General features: G+C 44.5%; 1 protein-coding gene across 11 annotated transcripts in view; it reads right to left on the bottom strand.

Moving 5' to 3' along the window:
• SLC36A1 (solute carrier family 36 member 1) overlaps positions 1–15,078 on the bottom strand; it is a 222,424-nt gene that overhangs the window by 163,713 nt on the left and 43,633 nt on the right. For 8 of the 11 annotated variants that reach the window (XM_054556102.2, XM_054556101.2, XM_054556100.2 and 5 more), the window contains one exon: positions 1,246–5,644. The exons of the other annotated variants lie outside the window; for them this stretch is intronic. In XM_054556102.2, the coding sequence (XP_054412077.1) occupies positions 5,373–5,644 (272 nt within the window). In that variant the 3' untranslated portion in view covers positions 1,246–5,372. Of the gene's footprint in view, positions 1–1,245; positions 5,645–15,078 lie in introns of those variants that run through there. 11 annotated transcript variants of the gene reach the window in all.

Here is a 15,078-nt window from a genome sequence, read left to right as displayed (position 1 = left end):
TCAGACTACATGCCCACCTTCTTCTCTTGGTAAAATGTTATATTTTAAGAGTGTTCTTTGAAAGCTCTGTTTTTAAACTTATATTGGTAAATGTATTTTCCTGAGTTCTATGAGCTACTCTAGCAAATTAATCGAACCCCAAAACAGAGTCATGGGATCCCTAATTTAAAATTTTTAGCCAGTCAGAAGGACAGGTAAACAACCTGGTACTTGCAATTGGCACTGGAAGTGGTGGTGGTGGGAGTGTCACTCTTGGGGACTGAGCCCTCATCCTGTGGGATCTGATGCCATCTTCAGGCAGGTGGTGTCAGAATTGAATTGGAGCACACCTGGCTAGTGTTTGCCACAGAACTGATTGTATGCTTGCTGGTGGGAACAAATTCTCAAGTATTTTGGGGGGCGGGGAAATGTATTGAGTGAGAGAATAAACATTTTAAGCCTTAAGTGTGTTTTCCCACTCAGTGACAAAAAGGGAAGGGAAGGGGTGTCATCTCTTCCATTGTCCTGTCCTGAAATTAATCTCTACATTTCAAGAAAATTAAGTGTTACCTGTTGTGTCAGGTTTCTTCAGAGAAACAAAGCCCGTAGGAGAGAGATATATATACACACATACACATATGTGAATATAGATACACATAGAGAGACTGAGAGACAGAGAGATCAAGGAACTGGCTCCCATGACTATATGAGCCGGCAAGTCTGCGAGTCATAGGGCAGGCCTGTAGGCAGGAGCTGACGCTGCAGTCTGGAGGCAGAATTTCTTCTCCAAGGAAACCTCAGCTTTGCTCTAAAGGCCTTTATACTGATTGGATGTGGCCCACCCACAATATTGAGAAAACCTCTTTTACTTAAAGGCAACTGATTATAGATGTTAACCACATTTACAAAATACCTTCGCAGCAACACCTGGATTAGTGTTTGACTGAATTATAAGTTGACACATATAAAACTGGCTGTCACGTGGGCTCATCTGCTATGCAAGGAGAGGGCTGAAAATTCTTACTCAAGTTTTCAAGAGAAGCAGGAGGAGGTTTAGGGAGGGCAGGATTGTCTAACAGAAAAAAAATAAAAAACCATTCCTAGTCCCTTTCTTCTTGGGCAACTCTTAATTCCATGGATGGGTCTACTGCTTGTGCCACTTTCCCATATGAACTCTGTGGCATAAGCCGGAAACATTTAACCCAGTATCTAGTAAAGAGATCTGAGTGATATAAAAAGAAAAAAAAAGACACAGATGGCAACCTCTCAAAAATAAAAATAAAATTCATTTATTGAAAAGAAAAAGCTTAACATATGATCCATGTGCAAACCTCAAAACAGGATCTATGAACTCTGGCATGATCCACATCGCTACACATACCATGCTGGAAGTGCACATCCACACAGGCACGTAACATATACAGTACTGTCTAGTTATCAACACCTACAGATTGGTTAATTTTTCTTCACACACCATTGACATGTTTTACAATAGAGTTACCAATTTTATTATCCACTGAAAGAACATAGCTTCCCCCAGAATCACTTTGATTTAAACCAAATAACACAGTGAATGACAGGCACCCTGTACCTATATCTCCTACCTTCCTTACTCTGATAACCTCCTATCAGCACCATTTATGTCCTCTGGCCAGGGAACGACTCAGTGGCACAAAGGAAAGAGAAGAAATGTTACAGGCTGATGCTGTCGGGGCAAATAGCCCTGCAACCAGCCGGACTTATTGTCTAAAAGTATTAACCATAATTTCAAAGACAAACCACACCCCTTCCTTTTCCCCTAATGGCCTCAGAGATTTGTAATGTACTTTGGAAAATTAACTTCTAAGGCAGAGTGGAAGCCAACCTCAAGTCCTGCCACTTGGACTCTGTGTCTTCTCTTCGAGGAAGCAGCATTATGGACCCAGCGGGGACAGATGCTGAGGCTTGCCTTAACATCTCAGCAGCTACAAAATAAAATCCACTGACACAGAACCCCTTGCTGTGAGCAGTGAAGAGAGAGAGCTGTAAACAGACATAAATTGAGATTTTTGCACTTCCAAAAAATACGAGGTGAACATTAGTGCTAAACAGAGATAATGTTCTAGGAAGGGAGAAATCTGAAAAGAGAAAAGTAAGATGAGAGAGAAGAAACATGATTTTTCTAATGTACTTGTTTGGGATCAACACTTTAAGACTACTGATAAAACTAAATTTCGTGGGGATAGACAGTGAGCAGTGAGCATCAGCCAGTGCATCTGGCTGCAGGGGAGAGATGGAATTGGGCGGCTGAAGTGAAATGTGCCACACATTCACACATATTTAGCCAGGGTTTGTGCAGATGAAGGGATCTTAGCAGCTGGACAGCAGCACAACATAAATAATGCCACTTGTGAATGGTGACAACTGCTAGGCAGAGTGAACAGAAGATGTTAGCTCACACTCTTCCTAGCAAGCGTCTGCATTTAGGAGTAGGTGCACTGCCCACTGAGAGCTGGAAGCCTGCTCCCAACAGCAGCATTTGGAGGACAGAACCACCAAGGGGCTCTGAGAAAGCTACCTCTGGCTTGGAGAAATTGGGGTGACAGGAGCAGGGTCACAGAGCTCAAGAGTATCTGGCCAGAAAAGCCCACAGTTTCCCTTTGCTCCAGCAGATGCAGCCTCACACTCCCGAAAGCTTTTGCTCGGTTGCTCCGTGATCATATTTCTACTTATCCTGGGAAGACACCGGGGAGGGCTCTCTGCCTTAAGAAGCCCTTTGGGCTGCATAAGAGATTCTGGGCTGGCTGCGAGCTGCTTGCATAAGAGGAGGAAGGGCTTCCTCCCACTACTACTGACTGGCTGACCCTTTGCTTGATGCCTAAGAGCTGTGCACCTGCATAGCCAGGAAGGTCCTCTGGCTGGAGCTGCCCTTCCTGGGTCTTCTGAAAGAGCCATGCAATCAGTCTGTCAGTGTAGCAGGAGCACAAGCCAGAGATCAAACAGGCCATGCCAAATTGGCTTCCAGAAATCCTAAAGCTACAGCCAACTCTCCTACATACCATGTTCTCACGGCCAGGGGTGTGGAAGCAATAGCCTGCATCCTGCTAAGAGCTGGGGGACCCCAGTATTCTACCATCCAGTCCTCAGGTCCCAACATCACAGTCCTAATCTCAGAATTCGGCTGGGCAGGATGGCCTCTAGCAGCTCTGAGTAAACAGAAACGTCCACCAAGGAGGACATGGGCAGGACACAGGTCTGGCCCTCCACTTGGCATCTACCTTCTCACTGAGACCACTCTTAGCACCACTGGGGAAGACAGCTAAGATAGTGGCTGGGCTGCCAGAGCCCGAACTTGGAACCAGGAGATGACAGTTTCTGAGCCCACTTTGGTAACTTCTAAGCCTGAGACTTCAGAAGAGAGGGCCTCTGCTACTCCCAGATAGATTCTTGGTCACATAGCACCTGTTAAGAGTCCACCATAGAACAGAAAGGGTGGGTGAAAAGCGTCCTTCTCCTAAGGAAGAACAAGTCAACAATGATGGCATGTTCCTAAGTTAACAAATTATTAGGTAGGTTGGGAGTCACTACAATGAGAGTCCACTTTTCCCATCCCTTCACCTGGAAGTCAGCTCTCCTGGCTTTGGAATAGAAGAGACAGAAAAAACTGGGGCCATGTGGGTGGGTCACAGCCCTTAATGAGCTTTGGTGAAACACAGAAGCAAAACCCCTGATACATTTTTGCTGCTCTCCTTCAACCAACTTTCAGAGGGAACTGTATCTGCAGTGAAGCAAGAGCCTGGTGACAGGACAGAAGAGAAAAGGAGTCTGGTCTGTTACTTACACAGGAACACACACACACGCACGTACACACACACGTGCACACATACACAGCTAAAGAGGGGGAATTCATCAATGGCCTTCTGAAATACTTCGCGCACCAAGAGGAAAGAAGAGGCAGCCCACAGCAAGGCAATGTATCTTCCTCTGCCTTCTCTGAAGTTTGCTCCCAAATCTGAAGGCTGATCTTGAGGAGGGCCAACCTCAAAGCTGTTTGTGAAACCCAGGGAGGCATTCTGGGGGAAAGACAGGGCTCATAATTAGTGTTCAGTGGTTCCTTTCAAAGTCCAGGCCACAGAGGCAGTGTGGGGCCGGGCACTGGTTCTGCCCTATTCCCCACTGATTGTAAACAACCAAGCACTGTGCGTAGTGTCAGACCAGCTGCTGTAAAGTCTATTAACTTAATTTCAAACTCTGTGCACACTGACCTCAGCTACTCATCGGTGGCAATAGAGCGGGTGTTGTCCCAGCACGATGGCAACTGAGCATTGCTGATCCTTTCACCTGCCATGGGCTGAGGCTGAAACATGGGCCTGCACGCACACAGCCCCATTTTATACACCTCTCACTCAGCCACCCTTCCCTCGGCCCGGTGCACCCATACATTTCTGCGGTCCTTCAATGTCTTTTCAGTATGAAACCAGGCTGGTCAACAGGAGGCAAAATCTGTGCCTCCTCACCGAGGTACATTTTTAGATGATCCTGATTAAAACCTTTGAGTCCTCAGCCAAGAGTGCCGAGGACCCATGCAGACATCTCCTGGAGCGAGCTTCTTTTCAGCAGGAGAAGTTGAGTCAAAGTTTACTGAAGAAGAAGTGATTCGTAATAGCCCCAGATCCAAGACAGTCTAAAAATAAAAATCTGATTTTAAATAAAAGATAAATATTTTCAGTTTAGGCAACACTTCGTATGTTTTCAGAGCTAAAGCAACTAAGAACACAGTACTGTGGCCCACACTAAGGAATCCAGGGAAGAGAAGCATTGCCTTAGGGGTCACAGCAAGCCAGAGAATCGAGATTAAAAACTCCAGCTTGGGGGGCCTGTTTCAAATGACCAGGTAGGTCCAGCCACCCGCTGGAGACTCGAATAGGAAGAATACTGAGATACAACATTTGGGAGAGAGATGAGAAAGAAGCCCAGCTATATAAAGAGGGGGCGTTCCCAGTTACTTAATCTATGCCTGGCCCAGAAAAGGTGAAAACATGAGGTGGGGGACACTAAAATTGTTAAATAAAGTGAACTGTGCAGTAAGAATGAGTTGGGCGAGGTGCACCAGCAGCGGGGAGGCAGGTAGGAAGGAGGAGGCATGATGAGGGGGAGCTGGAAAGTTCTGGGTGTAAATAGGTACAAGTGAGTGATGGCAGCCCTGTCACTAGTGGCACTTCTGCGTGTCTGCCACCCCACCTCTCCCCTGCCCTCAGGTTACCTGGCCCAGGGTATCCAGGTGCCAGGCAGAGGGGTTCCCACACAGCAACCCTGACTTTCCTCAGCGCCTGGACCATACGTGAGGCTCTAAGGACAGGTAATGGGGGACACACGGCGCATGGGTAGGCAGCTGCAGAGACGAACCCAGATTCCTATATGAAGGCACGGGTGGAATTGATGAAGATGGGAGCATTGCTTGGCTGGATCAGCTCATAGAGAGCCTCATAGGTCCCCACCACAAAGCCCACGAAGCCTAGGATGCTGATCAGGGCGTCCTTAAAGATGGTGAGGGGGCTCATGCCCTCTGAGTAGAAGGTGGTGACCTCCAGGAGCGGTGGGATGATGAGGGCCAGGGCGCTGCTGCTCACGGAGCCCACCAGGGAGATGACCAGGTCCAGGCGGGGGATGAGGATGGCCAAGATGCCTGCAGGGAGAGAGGACATGCCTGTTTAAGATGCCCAGAGCTGGGAGAGGTCTGTCTCCCTACTGTTGAGCGAATTCAGCATCTGTCCATCTTATAGGATTGAGAACTCTAAGAAAACTTAGACATTGTCCAGTTCAATCTCTGTGAAACAGATGCCCAGAAACGTGGAATAACTGGCGTCCCACTGCAAGGTCAGCAGAACTGGGACTGGAACCCGGATCTTCTGGCTCCGGTCCCCAGGCTTTCAGCTTTTCCTGCTACAGCACATGACTTCCATCTTTCTGCGCAAAAGGAACCAAATTACATTTCAGGTCAATCTGGTTTCTACCCAAGGAGGGAGGGTAGGAAGAAGAAAAGGTGGTGGACATTTCTGAGCAGCTGCTCATTTTCTTACCACTCAGGGAGCCTCCAACACAAACATCTCTACCTGACTGACGAGAAACCAAATAGGAAAAGAAACCCCGCCTTCTGGAAAGACACCGTGATAAAACCGCATTTCACAGAGCATTTTGATACAGGTGAAAAAAAGCAGTTCTATCTGCAGGCTGACTCCTGGCGAAGCCCCACACAACGACCATATCTCTGTGTCAGGACACCCACTGGCTCTCACATCTGAAACTCAGCCATGGGTGAGCGAGGAAGGAGGAACTGACGAAGACCAATGGTGCACTGCCGCAGGAGGTGCCATCAGCTTCCGTGCCATACCAGCCATTGTCAACACTGCCAGATAGTGCTGTAAGCAGGAGGAGGCTTCACCGAATACACCCATCCTAGTGCCCACTGACCCCACACTTCCCATCTCACCGATCTTTCCACCAGGTGGGCAAAGGCCAGTGTTTCACAGGTTTATTGAGGGCTGTGGGCTCTGGAACTAGGTTCTTGTGTTCGGATCCTGGCTCTGCTGCTAATTAGCTGAGTGACACTGGGGAAGGTAGGGTACCTTTCTATTCCCCAGTTTTCTTGCTGGCAAATGGGGATATTAACTGCTCCTGTATCACAGAGATGTCATGATGGTCAAATGAGGTTATGCAGGTGCTTCACAAAAGGCCTGGTGTACAGTAGGGACGTCTTACATGTTAATGTTATCATCATTAGTATTCATCTTTTTGGCCATGAAAAGTGCAGCCTGCTACAGTGCATGACTTCCTGTTAGTTACTAACCTGTTAGTAATCAAATGTAGTTTGACAGATTGTCTTTCCTACTGCTGGGCTACAGCTGGATGCTCCCAGCCTTGATACAGACATCCAGAGCTTATCTACTACCTCATTGATTCCTACGAGAGGGTTATATTTTATATGAGAGGTTTGCTTCTAAGTTCATTTTGTAAAGCAAAAATGTAGTCAAGTCACTCTAAGGAAGGCACCACACTGGTGAGATTGCCAGAACATCTCAGTCCAAGGCAGCCAATGTCTACATCGATCACTGCTTCTTTGGCTGAGCACCAGAAGAAAGGACTGGATTGCATTTAGAGACCAGATTTTGTAAGAAACACTTTAAACTGAAATGTCTAAAGTTGATTTTTGAGGAGCCATAAAAACAAACAAAAGAGAATAACACTCCCTGCAGTAAGATAAGAGACATGTGGAAAAAAGGACTTACCAGGTAATATGGTTTGGATATTTGTCTCCTCCAAATTTCATGTTGAAATGTGACCCCCAGTGTCAGAGGTGGGGCCTGGTGGGAGGTGTTTGAGTCGTGGGGGCAAATCCCTCATGAATGACTTGGTGCCCTCCCCGAGAGAGCTATTGTTTAAAAGAGCCTGGTACCTCCCTTCTCCTTGCTCCCTGTCTTGCCATGTGAGGCCTGCTCCCCCTTTGCCTTCTACCATGATTAGAAGCTTCCTGAGGCCCTCACCAGAAGCAGATGCTGGCATCACACTTCCTGTACAGCCTGCAGAGCTATGAGCCAAAATGAACCTGTTTTCTTTATAAATTACCCAGTCTCAGGTGCTTCTTTACAACAACGCAAATGGACTAACACACCAGGGAAAGAGTGGATTCATGCCTCCTGCCTCACACTTACACTGGAGCTGTGCTGTCCAACATAGCCACGGATGGCTATTTACATTGAAATGAATTAAAATGAAATTAAATCCTGTTCTTCATTCACACTAGCCACATTTCAAAGGCTCAACAACCACTGGTGCCTAGTGGCTGCTGCAATGGACAGCACACACATGGGACATTTCCATTCATTTCCATTACTGCAGAATGTCTAGTGGTACCCAGCAGAGAGCACTGCTAAGCACTCACTAGTGGAGCTGAATCTGCCTCTGTTTCACAGGTATGTAACTCCACAATATTACTACGGTCCTATGGAAAGAGAGGCCCAGAGGGTGTAAACGACAGGAAGCAACAGAGCTGGGACCAGGATCCAGGACCTCAAGCCCCTGGCCCATAACCTCACAGAACTGATGGGCAAGGAAATGCAGAGGGAGCGGACACAAGGAGTCTGGCGGATCAGTGGAAGGATCCTGCCTCTGAGGAAATGGGAGGTAGATACCCAGGCTAGCTTTCCCAGGGATGCACCATGATGCGTGGTGGAGAACCCAGTACACGATCAGCCCTGACTTCTTTCTGCTTTGTCAAGTGGAATTGGACAAGGGATCCAAAGCCTGACAGCAAAGGGGTACAAGGATATCGAGTCTCAGATCCACCTCTGCCACAGTGTTATATACTCTGGGGCAGTTCTTCATCTTTCCTTCTTCTATTAATCAACCATAGTGGCAATTCTCATTAACATCTTCACCGATCTCAAGGCTTTGAGAAGTGTGCAAAAAGTTTAGGCTTTTAATTTCCCTGCAACTCAAAACTACTATGTTTTCAGCCCTTAGCTGCTTCTAAATAGAGTTGGTGACATCCCCCAAACCTTGAGGGTTGAATATGGAGAAAATTGGAGGTAAAATTGTAGGCTGATGACAAAACAGCATTCTCATCATAGGTCATCTAACGCTCAACAAAAGAGCTGGTCTGCTGTGGTACCCACACCAAGACACTTGCCCTCTCTGGGGTCTGGGTCTCCCTGCCTAACGTCATCCTTGCAGCGATGGTGCCAGGTGGTACTGTCGGGTGGAAACTGCACTGAGGCAGCAATCGGGAGAACTGAGCCCCAGGGAGAGGGTGGTATAGGAATGGGTGTAGGCTCTGGATTTGGAATGCCCAGGCTCCAACCTCAGCTCTACCACTCAGTGGCTAGTTACTTAAACTCTTTGAGACTCATTTCCCCAACTACTAAACAGGATGGTCAAACGATATCCCTCATGTAAAGAACTCAGCGTTCTAAAAACCAATAATAAATGCTTCAATATTGTCACTAGTCCCTGCTCCATAACAAGCTGAGTGGTGCAGGGCAAATCAGCTTACTATTCTGAGCCTCAGTTCATTCATTTACCTGTGAAATGTGGTAACTGGGTGATGTCTGAAGTCTCGCCCAACTCTGAAATTCTAAGGAACTATACACTCCAGTGTTAGTCACTTAGGACGGTGTTCTGGGATATGTTCCTCACCTCACTGACAACTGGGAAGCACCACGTCCTGCCTGAGGGTGGCACAGCAAAGCAATGGGGCTCCTTTCCTGGAACACATGGCTTGCCCAAAAGGGAGCTTGTAACCCACTCGGTTTTGTATGGATAAAGGAAGTGTGAGTTATTCCTTCAGTCGCAGCCACACGAGCATCTCCACAAATGCTGAAGTCTGCTCAAGAGATAGGAGGCCTTTATTATTAGAGAAAATGAGTCCCTTGCAGGAGACAAATCAGAGCCTCTCCCAGCCCTGAGAGTCTGTCATCTCCTCACCCTCTCCCATACTGACCTAGCAGGACATATGGGCACTTCATGATAGTTAAGTGGAGTGAGAGAGATGCTCCACTCTGTGGTGAGAGTTAAGTGGAAACAGAAACAGAAGATTGGGATCAGAATTTTTCCTCTGATTGGACAAAGATCTTCCACTTCATCATGATATTTTATAAGTAATCTAAAAACTTGTTCTTGTTTTCACCACTATATAAGATAAACATGCCTAATAAAAATATCCTTAATACAAAAAACACATGAAAAAATGCTCACCATCACTGGCTATCAGAGAAATGCAAATCAAAACCACAATGAGATACCATCTCACACCAGTTAGAATGGCAATCATTAAAAAGTCGGGAAACAACAGGTGCTGGAGAGGATGTGGAGAAATAGGAACACTTTTACACTGTTGGTGGGACTGTAAACTAGTTCAACCGTTGTGGAAGTCAGTGTGGCGATTCCTCAGGGATCTAGAACTAGAAATACCATTTGACCCAGCCATCCCATTACTGGGTATATACCCAAAGGACTATAAATCATGCTGCTATAAAGACACATGCACACGCATGTTTATTGCGGCACTATTCACAATAGCAAAGACTTGGAACCAACCCAAATGTCCAACAATGATAGACTGGATTAAGAAAATGTGGCACATATATACCATGGAATACTATGCAGCCATAAAAAAAGGATGAGTTCATGTCCTTTGTAGGGACATGGATGAAATTGGAAATCATCATTCTCAGTAAACTATCGCAAGAAAAAAAAAACCAAACACCACATATTCTCACTCATAGGTGGGAATTGAACAATGAGAACACATGGACACAGGAAGGGGAACATCACACTCTGGGGACTGTTGTGGGGTGGAGGGAGGGGGGAGGGATAGCTTTAGGAGATATACTTAATGCTAAATGACAAGTTAATGGGTGCAGCACACCAGCATGGCACATGTATACATATGTAACTAACCTGCACATTGTGCACATGTACCCTAAAACTTAAAGTATAAAAATAATAAAATAAAAAAAAATAAAGCACAAAACTTTTTAATTTTGATGAAGTCCAATTTATTTTTTCTGTTATTGCTTGTGTTTTTGGTGTTGTATCTAAAGAAATCTTTGGCTGACTCATGGTCATGAAGATGTAATCCTGTGTTTCTCCCTGTATGTTTTACAGTTCTACTCTTGCATTTAAGTCTTTGATTCATTTTTAGTTAATCTTAGGTCTTGATGTGTTGTAGGGTTCTAAATTTATTCTTTTGCATGAGGATATCCAATTGTTCCAAAACTATTTGTTGAAAAGACTATTCTTTCCCTGTTGAATGGTCTTGTCATTTTTGTTGAAAAAAAATTGACCTAGATGTGTGGGTGTGTTTTTGGATCCTCAGTTATATTACATTTATCTATGTGTCTATTTTTCTGCCAGTACAACACTTTTTTGTATTACTGTGGCTTTCTAATAAATTTTGAAATCAGGAAAAAAAAATATCCTTAATAGAGATTTTAAGAACATTTCTCTCCTCTTAAAGCCAGGACCACAGGGCTGCAAAGCGAAGTCCTTTTTCCTGTCCTAGCTGAACCACATACCACTGCTGAACCCTACATGAAGCGTGACACCGCAGAGAGCAGAAGAGCGAGCCTCCCACTAACGTGAAGTGGGAAGAAGAGAAGGATGTCCAAACCAAATCAGCATCAGCAGCCCCCAGGGTTCAACAGCACGGGTATCTGTTTTGCCACCATGGAAAATGACTTTAACTAACTCCAGAAGCAGCAATCGACTATGCAGACATGTGGGGCAAATAAAACCCCTTCTGGCACTAAATGTCTTATGTGAGTTAAAGTGCCTATGAAGAGACACTCAACAAGGTAGAGATCTCAGGAAGCAGCCAGCCAGGAACACCCCTCTCCCTACTCTCCCCTAATCCCCGCCCGCCCCCCTCCCACCCACACACAAAGACCCCAGCCCAGACAAAAAGGAAGACATTTGTATAACAAATGCAGTTGTACACTTCTCAGCAGCAGCTCAGCTGTGGCATGTACAAAAGGGGGGACAGAGGACAACCTCAGCTCGACCACATGATTAGTCAAGAGGGCTCCAACAATATTACAAAACATCTTCCCTTCAAGTGAAGAGACACAAAGAATATGATCTTTTAAACTGCTGAAGCAACATAAGGCCAACAGTCATGTTCACAGAAGGAACTGGATTCTGGAGCCTGTGGTTTTGAACCAGCATCAGAAAGAGCTGACTTATGCACAAGACAAGAGCAAAGCACTGAAAAGAACAAACGCAAACTTACGAAATACGCTGGCCATTTACAGCTCCTGTGCTGGGAGCTCTTGCTGCTATTTTATTATGATCAAAGCTGTTAAAACTTACCAAGTTACTTTTATTTATTTATTTTTATTTTTATTTTTATTGTTTTTGAGATGGAGTCTCGCCCTGTCACCCAGGCTGGAGTGCAGTGGTGTGATCTTGGCTCACTGCAAGCTCTGCCTCCCAGGTTCACGCCATTCTCCTGCCTCAGCGTCCCGAGTAGCTGGGACTACAGGCACCTGCCACCACACCCGGCTAATTTTGTTCTTGTATTTTTAGTAGAGACGGGGTTTCACCACGTTACTTTTAAATGTCTATAAATATGCCTTTAAAATTCATAGTAGTCTTGGACAGAATACAAAATTTGACTTAGTGGGGGTATAAATTTAAAAAATACGAAAACAAGGGAAACAACCTCCATGTCTAACATTAAAGGAGTACCTTAGTTAATATGATCCACCAATACAGTGGAATACCACGAGGTCATGAAAATATTAGTGAAAGATATGAATATTCGTGATATAAAATGAAATAAAATGTGAAAGACAAAATTATGTGTAAACTACAATTGCAACTATTTTTACAATGCACCCATGAGGATTAAGACACAGAAGATACAATGCAAAAAAAAATTACTTTGTTAAATTGGTGGAATATTGGAATTTCTTCTTTTATTCCCAAATGTTTTTACATTGACTTTCTTTTTTTAGAGTAATATTTGTGTAGAAACTTAAAATCAAGCACAAGGCACCTATACAGAATCACAGAATTTTGGAGTTGATAGAAACCTTAGAGGTCAGACACCCTTCCTATCTTAGAGTTGAGGACCCTGAGGCCTTGTGAGGGTTCCTGGGCGGAGAGTGCAGGGTGCGGGGGTGGCAGGGTTACACAGCTAATTAATGATGCTGCTCTTCTTCACTGTAGCTGCAAGACTAAAAAGTGTGAAAGGCCCAAAGGTACTAAGAAGCTACTCTGTTTGGACCTGGAAGCTTCATCCTCTAAAAAGCTGACTGCTTGGAATGTTTTGCAGCTCTGCATTCCAGTCTGAACAGGTTTCTTGGATGATGCGATTTTATGTAATTATATCTTCAGAAATAGGTTTCTGAAATTTTCATAGCAAACTGAAGTAAAATGTTTCACATGGCAAATGCCACAGAGAATCAGTATGAATCACTGAAGGATGGATGGGTTATTGCTCCAAAGAAATCTAAAAAACCATTGATCCTACAACTCCAGACTCCACAGGTGGGGCCAGCCTCTTCCACACAAGGTCTGGACATAAGGTGACCTGCTAAGTCCACATTTCCAAAAATATGGGCTGGAAGTAGATACTGTCCGATATGAAATCATAACAAAATGAGCACTATCCTATGAAATACTTGTTTTCCCTCCCCCTCTTCTCCAACAGTTTGAAATTAAGCATCACAAAGTCCGCATCAGCCATAGCAATCCTTGGAGGATGGGCGCGAATGGGGAGAAAGTTGAATTCCAAGAGGGAAAAAAAAATGAAACTATACCAAATTCCTCCTGTTCCCCTTGGAGGGTGAAAAGGAGGAGGAAAAGTTGGGGAAAAGACAGGAAAACACCAGAAATAGCAATAAAAGAAGCTGCTGTTAAAATTTATGAATACAAATGAAAAAATCAATTAAAGATCTAAAATCACATACTAATCAACGGTGCTGAAAGATCTGAAAGAATAGAGAAGCAAGAACAAAATGAACTTGCATAAATACATTTAAGTTGCTGCTGCCATGAAAGGCCTCTACTGAGTCCCACAATTACTTCAAAGTCTCCAAGGAAGGTGAGAAAGGCGAGTGCTCTCAGAGATAAAGGGGGCTGCCTTTTTGAACAGGATGACAATGCAATGCTAAGTCACAACAGATCACAGAAGGGAAAAACAACTGCGCACACTTGAAGACCAAAAGCAGCCATGTCTTCTGAGCATCGTCCTGTTGAAGTGAGACGAGACTCACAGACAGGGCCAGGAAAAGCGAAGCAAAATCCAAGAGGCATCTAAGGATAACATGAGGTCTGTGAATCAGAGACTGCTGTCTCCTGCGGGGTGCTGCAGAAATAAACCTGGCAGGAAGTGTGACATATGTTACAGGGAGGCTGAGCCAGGCTGGAGGGGAAAATTGGGCAGGGAGAGGAGTCAGGCTTCTGTCACTGCCCCAGCTCAATAGGCAGGGAGGATGAGCTGTTTAGTCAGGAAGGCACATTTTACCTACAGAGACCTACTTTTTCCAGAGGGAGCACTTTGGAGAAGAGCAAATTATTTGAACTAACCACACTCTTTCTTCCAGTGCCCTTTAGATTTAAGAATTGGGCCCTCAGAGTTTACATTATAAATACCGTACACATGAAAGCTGTCTCCTCAGCACTTAGAGCTACTCCATCCACAGTGGAAACATACACTTTGGAATCAAAGCATGGAGAGTTACTGGCACAAGATAGGATTAAAATTTACAGTCCAAGCATCCCATCTTAGCAGCACACATTAAGGCAATCTACTAGAAAAGCAGGATACATCATGTTCCTTCTTTTTCAGTCGCTGTGGGAACAGCAGCTGGCTTTCAACAGCCCTGGGCCCTGGATTAGCTGCTATGTGGGCTGTTTCTATAGGCTGGTCTAGGAGAGGGCCTGAAGGAGTGACTAAGAGCAAATGCTAGACAACATTCCCATCCTTGAAACATTCAACCCTAATTAGAATTTTAAAAAGTCATGTGGATCTATCTTTATCCCAAAGACAGAGGCTCAGACTGAATAATTTAAGAAAATTCTCAGGGAAGTCTCAATATAATTAGCAAAGAGGTTCTTGTTCCAAAATAATAAAACCTAAAAAGAAAAAAAAAAAGCCAAATACAGCCAAAAAGAGGAATCTATGCTTTTAAGCATTTGAATTTGGAAAACAATTGCAAATCTCTTAGAAACTTAAATTAGCTATTACAGACCGATTTACTCAGGGGTTCTCTAGTCTACCAACTCACAGAAGCTACAAAAAAAATTTACTTTTATTTTCTAAATGTCACCAGTTTGCAACCACAGCAAACAGAAGGATATTAACTTACACTCCTGGGAATGGGGTTGAGAGAAGAAGAATAAAACACAAGTGATCAATCAAATACCTAGGTTAATCAACAGAAATTTTCTGAAGCATATTTAGTAAGACTGACATTAAAAAATGTCTAGAATACTATCATATAGCCTCTAAAGGAAATCTAAGGAGCAACTTGTCACAGTGGAAAAACTATTTGAAAAAGCAAGTAAGTACCCTTCATTAAAGTAACTTATACTCATTACAGATATGAGTTAAATGGC

Source organism: Pongo abelii, chromosome 4 (genome assembly GCF_028885655.2).
Source record: "Pongo abelii isolate AG06213 chromosome 4, NHGRI_mPonAbe1-v2.0_pri, whole genome shotgun sequence".
NCBI lineage: Eukaryota > Metazoa > Chordata > Mammalia > Primates > Hominidae > Pongo > Pongo abelii.
The sequence above is the reverse complement of the archived record's forward strand: the minus strand, read 5'-3'. Positions and strand labels throughout refer to the sequence as shown.